The sequence below is a fragment of the Esox lucius genome, chromosome 20 (assembly GCF_011004845.1).
Source record: "Esox lucius isolate fEsoLuc1 chromosome 20, fEsoLuc1.pri, whole genome shotgun sequence".
Classification (NCBI taxonomy): domain Eukaryota; kingdom Metazoa; phylum Chordata; class Actinopteri; order Esociformes; family Esocidae; genus Esox; species Esox lucius.
Genome location: NC_047588.1, coordinates 31998842 through 32012091, shown reverse-complemented (window position 1 = coordinate 32012091; position 13250 = coordinate 31998842). Strand labels below are relative to the sequence as shown.

Below are 13250 nucleotides of genomic sequence, written 5' to 3'. Positions count from 1 at the left end.
GATTAATACCAAATCAGATTACTCTGTTGATTTTCAAAAAATTTTCATCTGTTTAGGTGACCTGATTCTAATTGCAGCAATTTTATGTGATGGTAAATTTAAGGATGTACAATATTTGATTGCAATATACATGACTGAGTTATTTTAATTAAATATTTGACAGCTGAATTTGTAAAATATGTTACATTATGTTAGGGTAAATATCAGCCGCTAGGGGCAGTGGTTAGAGCAGTTTGACCTAAATACAGTGGATTTTTGGAAGGTTGGGTTTTGGACAATAAATGGGCAGAAACACCCCATGTTTCTCGTGGTCAGAGTCTTTAGGCGCTTTGTAGCAAATTCCAAGTGTTCTGTCAAGTTACTTTTATTTACTGGCTTCTGTCTGGCCACTCTAACATAAAGGACTGATTGGTGGAGTGCTGCAGAGATGGTTGTCCTTCTGTAATGTCCTACCATCTCCTCACAGAAAATCAGGAGATCTGTCAGAGCGACTATCGTGTTCTTGGCCTCCTCCCTGAACAAGGCCCTTCTCCACCAATTGCTCAGTTTGGCCTGGAAAAGTGTCGGTGGTTCCATACTTCTTCCACTTCATAATGATGAAAGCCACTTCCTTCTTGGAGACCTTGACGGCTGCAGACATTTTTTGGTACCCTTGCCCAGATCTGTGCCTCGACATAAGCCTGTCTCTGAGTTCTACGGAAAATTCCTTCAATCTCATGGCTTCATTTTTCCTCTTTGACTGTCAACTGTGGGACCTTATATAGACAGGTGTGTGCATTTCCAAATCATATCCAATCAATGGAATTTACCACAGTTGGACTCCAATCAAGTTGTAGAATCTCAAATCTCAAGGATGATCAAGGGATGTACCTGAGCATAATTTCAAGCATCATAGCAAAGGTGTCTGAATACTTTTACACTAGTAATTCTTGTATGTACTTTTTCTTTCTGTGTTCTTTCTTTTTATTGGCCAGTCTGAGATATGGCTTTTCCTTTGCAACTTTGCCTAGGAGGCCAGTATCCCAAAATTGCCTCTTCACGGTTTCCATTTAGACTAGTGTTTTGCGGCTACTATTTAAAGAAGCGGTCAGTTGAGGACCTGTGAGGCATCTGTTTCTCAAACTAGATACTCTAATGTATTTGTCCTCTTGCTCGGTTGTGCACCGGGGCCTCCCACTCCTCTTTCTATTCTGATTAGAGCCAGTTTGCGCTATTATATGAAGGGAGAAGTACACAACATAGTGCAAGATCTTTAGTTTCTTAGAAATTTTGACGAGTGTCAGAAGAAAGCTCTTTGTTTCTGGACATTTTGAGCCTGTAATCGAACCCACAATTTTCACTTAGGGGTGTATTCACTTTTGTTGCCAGCGGTTTAGACATTAATGGTTGTGTGTTGTGTTATTTTGAGCTGTATAACAGTGTATAACTCACTAATTTACATTGTAGCAAAGTGCATTTCTTCAGTGTTGTCACATGAACAGATATAATCAAATATTTACAAAAATGTGAGGGGTGTACTGACTTTTGTGAGATACTGCATGTATGTGGGATGATTTGAATATTGACTGGTTTACCATTAATTGTCCACTTAAAAATATAGTGAGTATTTTGCCGGACCGCGTAAGCAGAGCCGGCCAAGAAGAGCGAATCTCTCTGAGTGAGTGAGTGACTACCCCTTGTTAAATAGCATAGTGTTTAGAGACGTGGACTAGCAAACCAGAGGACCCGCGTTCGAGCCTTGTCACAGTCAAAATAAATGATGCATTCAGATTTGTTCAGGATAGTCAGAAACTTTGCTGGCTACAACCTTCAGTAGCTACGTCATAGATTTTTACGGTTATATTGCGACTATTTCTGGTGCACCTTCGAAGTATGCGTCCGTGCATGCTTTTTGGGTCAGGAATGACAGAAACTTCGCTGGCTACAACCTTTAGAAGCTACATTATAGAAAGCCTAAAATAAAACCTTACGGTTATATTGCAACTATTTCAGGCGGATTTCCGAAGTACGCATCAGTGCATGAAATTCAACATTACTGTTGTTTGCTCCTTGGGGTTTAAGGCCGGGCATCTCTGTAAAAGCACTTGGGGACAACTGCTGTTGTAAAAAGGGCTTAATAAATACATTTGATTGATTGATGCTTTTTGAGGTAATATAGGCTAGATAACGACTCCTTGGGAAGTAAGAGTTGGGGTTTCCACAGTTATTGTCACCTATATTGATAGTTATTGTATCAATGTCATTCATGAATGAAAGAAAATGCTCTACATATGACACTCAGCAAATGCATAGTTCTGCGGCGTAGTGGTTAAAGACACAGTCTCTCATGTGAGAGACCCAGGTCCGAATCCAGCGAGAACAACAACAATCATAATTTCTATTCACGTGCTGTCTGAACTAGTCTTGCCTGGTTCCTTTTATGTTTTTGTTTAAGAGAACAGGTTACCTAACGACTGTCAGCATGCATATAGAGAAGGACACTCAACTTGTACTGCAGTCATGTATGCTAATGTTTCCACACTGAATTTCAGAACCCAAAGCCAAGTGAGGTCACTGACTGAATTGGTGATGAACAACGAATAGCCCTAAATACAGCTAAAACTAAGAACATTCTATTCAAAGCATTCTTTAAGAACTAGAGTTCTACTTAAATGATTGAAGGCCATGGATCAAGTTAAAGACCACTGATCAAGTTGAGGAAGCTAAACTCAGAGGACTTACAGTGGATATAAAAAGTCTACTCACCCCTTTTAAAATGCCAGGTTCTTGTGATGTAAAAGAATGAGACAAAGATAAATCATGTCAGAACTTCTTCCACCTTTAATGTGACCTGTAACGTGAACAATTAAAATGAAAAACAAACTGAAATCTTAGAGGGGGAACATTTCAAAACAGAAAAGAATAACCTGGTTGCATAAATGTACACACCCTTAAACTAATACTTTGTTGAAGCACCTTTTGATTTTATTACAGCACTCTTTTTGGGTAGGAGTCTATTAGCATGGCACATCTTGACGTGGCAATATTTGCCCACTCTTCTTCTCAGGTTGTGAGGACATCTCCTATACACAGCCCTCTTCAAATCACCCCACAGATGTTCAATTGGATTTACGTCTGGGCTCTGGCTGGGCCATTCCAAAGCGTTAATCTTCTTCTGGTGAAGCCATGCTTTTGTGGATTTGGATGTGTGTTTTGGGTCGTGGTCGTGCTGAAGGGTGAACTTCCTCTTCATCTTCAGCTTTCTAACGGACCCCTGAAGGTTTTGTGCCAAAACTGCCTGGTATTTGGAACTGTTCATAATTCCCTCCACCCTGACTAAGGCCCCGGTTCCAGCTGCCTCCACCATGCTTCACCGTGGGCATGGTGTTCTTTAGGTGATGTGCAGTGTTGTTTTTGCGCCAAACATAGCTTTTGAAATTATGGCCAAAAAGTTCAACCTTGGTTTCATCAGACCATAACACATTTTCCCAAATGCTTTTGGGGGACTTGATGTTAGTTTTTGCAAACTTCAGCCGGGCTTGGATGTTTTTCTTTGTAAGAAAAGGCTTCCGTCTTGCCACTCTACCCCATAGCCAAATCATATGAAGAATACGGGAGATTGTTGTCACATGTGGCACACAGCCAGTACTTGTCTGAAATTCCTGCAGTTCCTTTAATGTTGCTGTAGGCCTCTTGGAAGCCTCCCTGACCAGATTTCTTCTCGTCTTTTCATACATTTTGGATGGTCGTCCAGTTCTTGGTAATGTCTCTGTTGTGCCATATTTTCTTCACTTGATGATTGTCTTCAGTCAAGCTCTGTGCGGACCATGGCTTTTGCTCTGTGACACAACTAAGAACATGTCAGGAAAATCCTACTAGAAGAGCTGAACTTTATTTGTGATTAATCAGAGTCACTTTAAATGATGACAGGTGTGTAATGACTTCTATTTAACATGAGTTTGAATGTGATTGGTTAATTCTGAACACAGTCAGATCCCCAGTTATAAGAGGGTGTGCACACTTATGCAACCAGGTTATTGTAAGGTTTATATTTTTCATTTTTCCCCCTTGAAGATTTCAGTTTGTTTTTCAATTGAATTGTTCACATTATAGGTCACATTAAAAGTGGAAGAAGTTCTGACATGATTTATCCTTGTGTCATTCTTTTACATCACAATAACCTGGCATTTTAACAGGGGTGTGTAGACTTTTTATATCCACTGTACATTGGATGGGCATTTATTATGGCTAAATAATATTGACAAAGTTGTTATCCAGAGTGGGAGAAGTATGTTAAAAAATATGTTCTGCATTTTACATAAAGATGAACTGTATTCGTTTTTTCAGGTACTGGTCTTATCTCAACTTCTAAAACAGTATGGGCAGTTACTGCAAAAACCTTACAAAGCTGCTATTGGCTCTAAACACAGCAGCTCGCGTTACCCTTAACAAACAGAAAACTAACATTGACAATGGCAAGAATAACATTAGCATGAATTCCAGTATTTCTTGGCCAAACGTAGAGAGACTTTTGTACCACTTATTGGTTTTATGAGAAGTGCCGTATTATTGTAACTAATGGCCTAAATCTTCTCTAAACTCAAAATATGAAGCTCAGTTACCCACAAAATATATTTCTTTCCACTTTCTTACACTAACTTACACCATAATTACCCAACCAGGGGTTTTGTCACAGTCCCCAAGCCTAGAAAAGAAGCAAGGAAATTAAGAGAACTGTATAGTACTCTTAGGTCCAACAACATAACAGCAACTTGGACACCAACTGGGTCAACTCGGACACTAAATCACATACTCACTCACAGTCACACACACAGTCGCAGATACACACACAGTCACACACACAGTCGCAGATACACACACAGTCACTCACACAGTCGCAGATACACACACCGTCACACACACAGTCGCAGATACACACACAATCACTCACACAGTCAACTGACACAGGTCAAACTAAGCTATCCAAATTCTGGACTTGCTCCAGAATTTAGGGAATTCCCATAAAATTCTGTCCTTAGTTGCTGTTATTTTACTTTGTTTACGGTCTTGTGTGTAATATGTGTACCTTTCCCGTTCCATGTACTGTATGTAAATTGTATCGTTTTGTTTACTTAATGTACTTTTTGTTAAGTGCTGGAACCCAGGAAGACTAGCTGTCGCCATGGTATCAGCTAATGGGGATCCAAATAAACAGTCCTATGGGCAGAATGACTATCTGGGTGACTGCCACACTACTAGAGACAGCCTGTGTGTGTTTGTGTGTGTTTGTGTTGTGTGTGTGTGTGTGTGTGTGTGCACGCGAGAGGGAGCGAGCGTCTATCCACCGGGCCTTAATTGCCAGCGAGGTCACGACAAGGACCCATCCATCCGGGGCTGTTTTGATGCAGGTGCATGACAGGGGCTGATGACTGAGTCGGCTGCATGCCCTTGACTTGCAGTTGGCAAACAGCGCCTGTAGGGCCCGGCAGGCGGATCATTACCGCGCAGAACTCCCCCACCTCTCCACCCCCCCCAGCCCAGCCCCCCTGCCGAGGCAGGCGCAGTAGTCTTACCCCTTCCCGAAGGCACCTCATTAACACTGTGTAGGCGGCAGCAGGAACGACCCACAGCTCTCCTGGGTGCTCTTTCTTCTCCTCCTGCGGGGAGCGAGGGGAGGGGTGGGAGGAGAGGGGCGGAAGGGGAAGGGCTGTGAGTTGAGACTACTGTGGGAGGACCTCTACTGTGGCTCATTGGGGGGACAATTAGGGCAAAACAAAGCAATGGTAGCAAGCGTAATTAGGCTAAATAAATAAGCCCCAATATTCACAAATGCTGTAGCTAGCTGACACATTTGGAACTTGGAAATTCCTTATGTAAGGGAATGTGTGTTGATGTAGTTGTAAACCGGAGACATATAAAAAAAAAAAATCTGAAGCATTGGCTTTGGCTTAAACACTACAACTACACTAGTTTTCAGAGGGCCTGCTTTCACCTACGGTCTGTTTTATGGTTTTGTTTTCATTTCAAGCAGTCTAATAACTTTTTGGTTTTATGCAGTCAGTGCTGTTCATTTTCGCTACGCCGGAGTTCTTCCATTGCACAAATCAGCACCACGCTCCCTTTCTGCTATTTTTTCCATCATCAGAAATAATAATTTTAAGAGCATTGAAAAAAAGGATGCTTCTCAAAAGTTTGCTGGCTTCTCTATATTATTCTCTGGAGATGTTGCAAAAATTCATAAGATTCTCAAATTCAACATAAAATGAGCAATAGATAATTTTTGGGTGTGTCAATATGTTGTGGATCCATTACTTGCAATTCCTTCAGAAGTACTTTTCTTCAACTACTTTCTATAACTTTGAAACCACTTACATCCATATTGGATTTCGCACCAATAAAGTCAATGGCCACTGTAGGTGTCTTGCACTGAGTGACCCTGACAAACTGGAAGCGGAATTAACACTTAACACAGAAATTATCACAGAAACAAGTGGCCTCTATTCGTTTTAGCATCACTTTCAAGTGCACCAGCAGAATAAGATAGGACACTTTAAAAAGTAAAGGGGGAAAAAAATACCATACATTTTCAGTTAAATAATAGGCAAACATCAAACTAGTATGAAAAGCTAAGTAAAACTTGTGATATGCCAATATATACACATCCATACAAAGACTGCAGCGAGCATTACAGAGCATTAGAGTACACACATTATACACAATTGCTTTATGGAATTTGGATTTATTTTAATAAATTTTCAAGTATTTTTTTATTTTATTTATAAAACAGAGAATTCTAGATTTAAAACCTTTTTACTGTCCACCTTCATGTCTATGTGAGGACAGTATAGAGACCAGCATTCACTAAACACAAAAGTAATATTAGTAATAAAGCCCGTTGAGAGAAATTATAATGAAATGGACTTTATTAAAAACATTTGATTTATTCATTTAACAAAGGAGTGAATTAATGGTTTAAAAATGCATTGATTTCCCAGAGTAGTTTAATTATCACAGTAGTATAGGGTAAACAAATAGTATAGTATAAAGGGCACTGTTTCTGAGTATAATACACCAGCAATGCTTCTCACCTGTGTGGCAATGAGGTACAGTAGCTCCCCTAGAGGCGGCAGCAAGCACTGCTTCAGTTTGCTGTTCCTGAAGTTTTCCCTGATCAGCTCAATGAACATGGCAACAGCCTGGAAGTTTAAGAATAAAAAAACATCAGTCACTCACTCACAGTTGTGACATCACTTCTGACCCTCCCCAGCGTGAGGCTTTCTTCTGAATATTTCACCTGTAAAAACCGAATATGCACTAGTATTGGGTATACTACTTTCCATTTTAGTCATCTAACAAACCCTCTTAGTCAGAGCAACTTATAGTTAGCACATTCAACATGATTTATCTATGTGTAAAAACTACACAACCCTTTAACAGCAAGTAGACCTCACTCAATGAAGTAACTATCCCCAAACAAATGCCAGGAGGAAGAGAAAAAGAAATGAAAAAATATTTTTCAAGAATTAGTCACCCATTACTGACCCAAATAATGCATCAACGGGTGGACTTTTTTTATTCCAGTCATTTAGTATGTGCTCTTATCCAGAGCGATTTACAGGAGCAAATTACAACGTTAAGTGCCTGACTAAAAAGCAACAGCTTTTCAGGTACGGGTCTGATGACCAAACCAATAGTCAATATCTGCTGAAATTACTATAAGACATGTTTACTTGATAGGCGATCAATGTAATCGAGTATATCCTGTGGTGTAGCGTAGGGTTAAAGACAAATAAATGTTGTTCACTCCACATTCTTGAGCAAGACACTTCACCAACCTTTAGGAAAAATCCAGAGAGTAGAAAGCGCTACTTTTGTCCCACACTGACCAGCGATCAGAGTTTACCAACCTCTATCCTAACCTCTACATCACTGACTGAGGAGACTGAGAGGACCAAGGTAGGAGAGCGGACCATAGAAACCACATAGCATAATTATGGTGTTATTGGAAGGAACCACATAATAATAACCTCCTCGGTAAAACACAAACACACACATTCACATATATGCAAACGCACACCCTAACCGGCTCATTTGTGGAATTAGCATTTTCCTTGTCTCCTTCTCCTCAGACTTGAGGAGGATATGACGGCCTGACTGCAGCAGCGCTCCCGGCAGGGGGCTATGCAAATAGGCGGCACACTCCGAGCAAGGCTGGCTCCGGCGCTGCCCGGTAAATAACATAAATGATGACTTTGCAAGGAACAGATGTTTGCAGCTCACGTTTGATACGAGAGAGAAACACTGCTTTGGCAGAAGACACGTCCTGCAACTGAGTGACAATTTGCTCTTCAGGAAAACAAACAGGCTAAGTTGGAGCCGCACCACACGTCCATTTCCCCCAAACGCATCATTATCGTTTGTGCACTATCCCCCCCCCCCAACCTCTACCCCACACTCCATCTACCTATAAAGCAGAGCTTTAAAACTACTGAAGCTGCAGGCAGTTGAAGGCCACGCAACATTAAGCATCCCATAGAGGCTTGGGGAGAGAGGAAGTGAGTATGAAACAAAGAGACTGGTTTTCTCAAGGCAACGGGAACTCACTTTGCTCCAAAACCAAGGTTTTCTCCCCCACCGTCATCACCATCAGATCTCACCTCGGGTTCAGCACACAACGCTGGACCACAGCCAGGCAACGACAAACCAACTCAGCGGGCACGAAAAACTAAATCACACCAAGTGCTGAGGAAATCTTTCGGGACGTGACACTACTGCTTCATTCGGGTTGGGTTTCGAAATCTAATTTAAACGTCAAACAAATGCAACCGATCGAAGTCATCAACGAGATGTCCATGGAGCGAGTTAGTCTACTGAATGTATTGTGAGTTGGCCGTTTGCATCTTCCAGAATGGTTGGCATGTCGACCGGGCAGACCGATAGACGTGTCCTAATGTCTTATTGATGGAGGAAGCCAGCTGATAACAAACAGAGATTGACTAAAGGTGACCTGCCGCGCTGTAGCGTGGTGGATCAATATCCCGCAGGCGTTTGATGTAGGGCTGAGAGGCTGTGACACACCTGACCTCAGACCTTCAATTTCTTACATGAGCCTATGGTCACCGCCTATGGTTTCTGCCTAGTTATCAGAGGGACATACGACTGATTGCTTTGACCAGCGAGCAATAATTGACTCAAACCATTACAGATGTGTTGATGGTGGATAAAACATGAATACCAACTCACTCTACATATAAAAGGTTTTTGGGGCAATGGATAAACAACCCAAAAATGATTCAACCAAAAGTGATTTAATAAAAATCCTTACACAATCCTAGTTTGCAAAAGACACATTAAGTAAAACCCTACAGAATAAACAGCAGTGTTTATTGGCCACAGCACTCTGTTCTTTTTCCAGAGCTGAGGAGGGAGGACTGTAGCTCCCAAACTCCATCTGTGGAAGTGGAACAGGCTAATTCTCCAGCTCTGATTAAACACAATAAGAGGAGGGAGAGAGGGAGGCAGGAGGCCGTCTGTTCCACTCGGCAGGGATGGCCAGCACGGCGCACCGGGCCAGTTTCTAGGGGACGGTGGTTGGAAATAGCAGAGGCAATGTGTGCAGTACTATTGACGTGCTGCCATGAGAGAGAAAAAATGTCTGAATTGGGGCTTGATGGTTGGTGGTTTGGTGGCACAGGAAAGTACTGGCTCTGCCAGAGAAGATAACACTTAATTAGAATGATGTTGGAGTCTCCATAGAGACGGACAGAGGAAAGCGGATAATAGTGAACTAATTTCCCTCTTCCTGTTCTAACTAACCCTACATTACGACTAGAAATTAGCACCTGCATAAATCGCAGCTTGCTGATGTGCCTGAGAGACATCTGGGATCGTCCAAACGCCGTAGGACCAAATTGATGCCCGATTCAGTTACGCCGACGACAGAGCATACTAAAGCGCCACATTCAGCCCGGACGGTAAACTTTGTATCGGCGCGGTATTGTACCTTGAGATTTTTATCGTGAGAAAACAGCTCAAAGGAACAAGGAAAATGACAAAAGCCCAGATCAACAGAGGGAAAGCATCTGGTCTCACAGTGGCAGACTTTAACCAGGACGGTGGACGACCACTGAGATCCACCGCGTGGCGGACATATGGAGGCTGGGGAAACAAAAGCCCAGCCCTGGTGCACAAATCGCCATGACTGCGGCTGACCGTCAGACACAGAACCCCTGCGGAGTCTCTGGGATCTGTGACACCAGTAATATGAGCTATCTGTGCCCAGAGTGGTGGTGGCAGGGAGGGCTTGGGGGGTGGGGGCACAAATAAAATCCTCAGCCATCTTTAGAAAAGAACACTGTGGAAACTAAAAAAGTCGCTGCGCCATACTGTGGTGTTTTCCCGACCAACAGCGGCCATTTTGTATAACGGTCATATACCTCTTCCTCTGTACCTCCGAGCCTATAGTTTATAGCCGCAATGGGAAGCCAACCAACGGCTGCAGAAAATCGCGGTAAGCCATGGATCAAGGGTGGGGGCGCCGTATCTGACATTAAATACAGTCCTGTTTATTTAATTGATTCAACCGCAACGTCGTTGTCGTGCGTTTCTTTGATGGTTTGTTAATGGCTTCATAAACATGTTTGAGCAGGTGGGTCGGTGGGTCGATGCTGCTGGGTTACAGTGGCATCTGGTGATTCAGCCTGGTACTTCACCACACTCCATCCACACTGGTGATTCAGCCTGGTACTTCCCACTCCATCCACACTGGTGATTCAGCCTGGTACTTCACCACACTGCGTCCACACTGGTGATTCAGCCTGGTATTTCACCACACTCCATCCACACTGGTGATTCAGCCTGGTACTTCACCACACTCCATCCACACTGGTGATTCAGCCTGGTACTTCACACTCCATCCACACTGGTGATTCAGCCTGGTACTTCCCACTCCATCCTCACTGGTGATTCAGCCTGGTACTTCCCACTCCATCCACACTGGTGATTCAGCCTGGTACTTCACCACACTCCGTCCACACTGGTGATTCAGCCTGGTATTTCACCACACTCCATCCACACTGGTGATTCAGCCTGGTACTTCACCACACTCCATCCACACTGGTGATTCAGCCTGGTACTTCACACTCCATCCACACTGGTGATTCAGCCTGGTACTTCACACTCCATCCACACTGGTGATTCAGCATGGTACTTCACACTCCATCCACACTGGTGATTCAGCCTGGTACTTCACACTCCATCCACACTGGTGCCCTTGCTACGGGCTACGCTCACATGGCGCGACTGTCAACAGCAACATTTGCTGTTGTTGTTGTCTTTCACATTACTGAAGTTGTGTCTGCGTGCAAAAGACTGACAGGCATTTGGCATTATGACCTCTAAACAGACTGCTCCGGTCTATAATGGCTTTGATACACAGTTCTACATTTGACCCACAGAATGAGCCCCGAAAGGCCAACCAATTCCCTAAACAATGCCACTACTTCTATAGATTTCGGGACAAGCACGCCATTAGCGAGCGGGGCCCAGATGCTGTGACAATAGCATGCAGGGGCCCGGCACAGGGCAGCTGGATTATGTCAGCCTGACAGTTCCACTAACCTCGATGACAGGGGCCTCCTCTCGGAGTTCACTGCAGTGGGACGCCAACAGACCCAGAACTCGCATCACCCTGGTCTTCCTGGAACACACACACACACACGTCAAACATCCATTCAAAGTGGATAACGCTGATGGTCTTCCTGGAACACACACACACACGTCAAACATCCATTCAATGTGGATAACGCCGATGCTCTTCCTGGAATACACACACAGGAGCCAGTTCTAACCGTATGTAAAACAGCTACAGAAATAATTCTATAGAATTGAATTAAGTGTGAATTAAGTAGTAAGTATACGAGATGGGGGGGCTGCAATTATACCGATCTTTTTTCATTCAATCCTAAACATTTAAAAAAAAATACTCAACTCAATTTAAATAATCTAAAGGTTGTTAAATTAAATCCACAACAGTGATTCACAGCATCCAAACCTGGCACCAGATCTTAGGGAAGGCTAGTGCGGCAGGTTACAGAACAGGCAGAACATTCCTTCCGTGCACTGGCCTACGGGGATGGCGGATTTAATGTATGTAGGGGCTGGACAGATGGAAGTTAAAGGAACTCACACGTCCCAGTTAGGTGAAATTCGCAGCTGCTGGGTCAGCACAGGGAACTGTCACAAAGGGAGAGGACAGAAAGGCACTTGGTTAACACATAGCTGCCAATGTCTAGGGCTGCATCTCAAATGGCACCTCATTTACTAGACAGTGGTCTGGTGTACCTGCGACCAGGACATTCTACAGAGTGAATTAATAGGGCGCTGTTTGGGAAGAAACTATAATATGTAGCACTTCCTGTATATGAATGTTAGTCTGTCGAGTTGTCCTTGTTTCAGAAATTCATTCATTTCACTTCTCCGATTCAGACTCAAATCAGTCATGGTGCGTGCGTCAAGGTCAAGGGTAAGGGCCGGCCATAACGTCAGAATTCCTTTGGAAACACTTGTCCAGCCATCTACCCAGCTATGCTTAAAACACCAATGTGTAAGGATTGGAGTGCTTTGTCAGTTTAATCTGAGTGAGTAATGTCACTGGTAGGCCATCTAGTGGTTGAACTTTATCTTCCAGATGGAATTATGACGCCCGAATCAATCCTTAGTCTAGACATTTCATTAAAAATGAATAAAGAGATTTGAGGATTACATTTCACCAGATTAATATCCCACATGTCAAAACTCAATGACATAACATTGGCAGCAGAGTTGGTCTTTGGGTTCTCATACAGTACATAGCTAGGGTCTCTGAAACCAAGCAGATCTCTCTGGACGCAGCTCTAGTCACTGATGAAAGGACAGGAAATGGGAAATTCATTTTCTTATTATGTTGAGGAAATAACAGCATTAACTTCCTGGCCCCACCTAGCCGGCTACCGTTCCAGCCTCCCGTCCAGCGCCAGAAGTGGACACGTACCATGGCGGAGCTGAGCTCGGGTCACGTGACGCAGTTTCCCTCTGGTGGCTTCGTAACGCCACCGCCTTTTGCCTCCCTAACACTTTAAAAACCTCAGCCAGGCCTGAAGGGCGTCCAGTGATCCTGAGAATTCTCCCCTGGCAGCGTGGCCTAAGCCACGAACGCCCCCATTCGCCCCCAGGCCTCATTAGAACTGGGGTCACCGGCAGCGCTGGTAGGAACGCCAGGCACGCCGGGGCGT

General features: G+C 43.5%; 1 protein-coding gene across 3 annotated transcripts in view; it reads right to left on the bottom strand.

The window, feature by feature from the left end:
- ulk4 (unc-51 like kinase 4) overlaps positions 1–13250 on the bottom strand; it is a 107308-nt gene that overhangs the window by 84576 nt on the left and 9482 nt on the right. For all 3 annotated transcript variants that reach the window (XM_020041164.2, XM_034288798.1, XM_013139235.3), the window contains 4 exons: positions 12167–12213; positions 11599–11677; positions 7068–7175; positions 5553–5636 (listed from right to left, as the gene is read on the bottom strand). In XM_020041164.2, coding sequence (XP_019896723.2) covers positions 5553–5636; positions 7068–7175; positions 11599–11677; positions 12167–12213 — 318 coding nt within the window. The remainder of the gene's footprint in view (positions 1–5552; positions 5637–7067; positions 7176–11598; positions 11678–12166; positions 12214–13250) is intronic.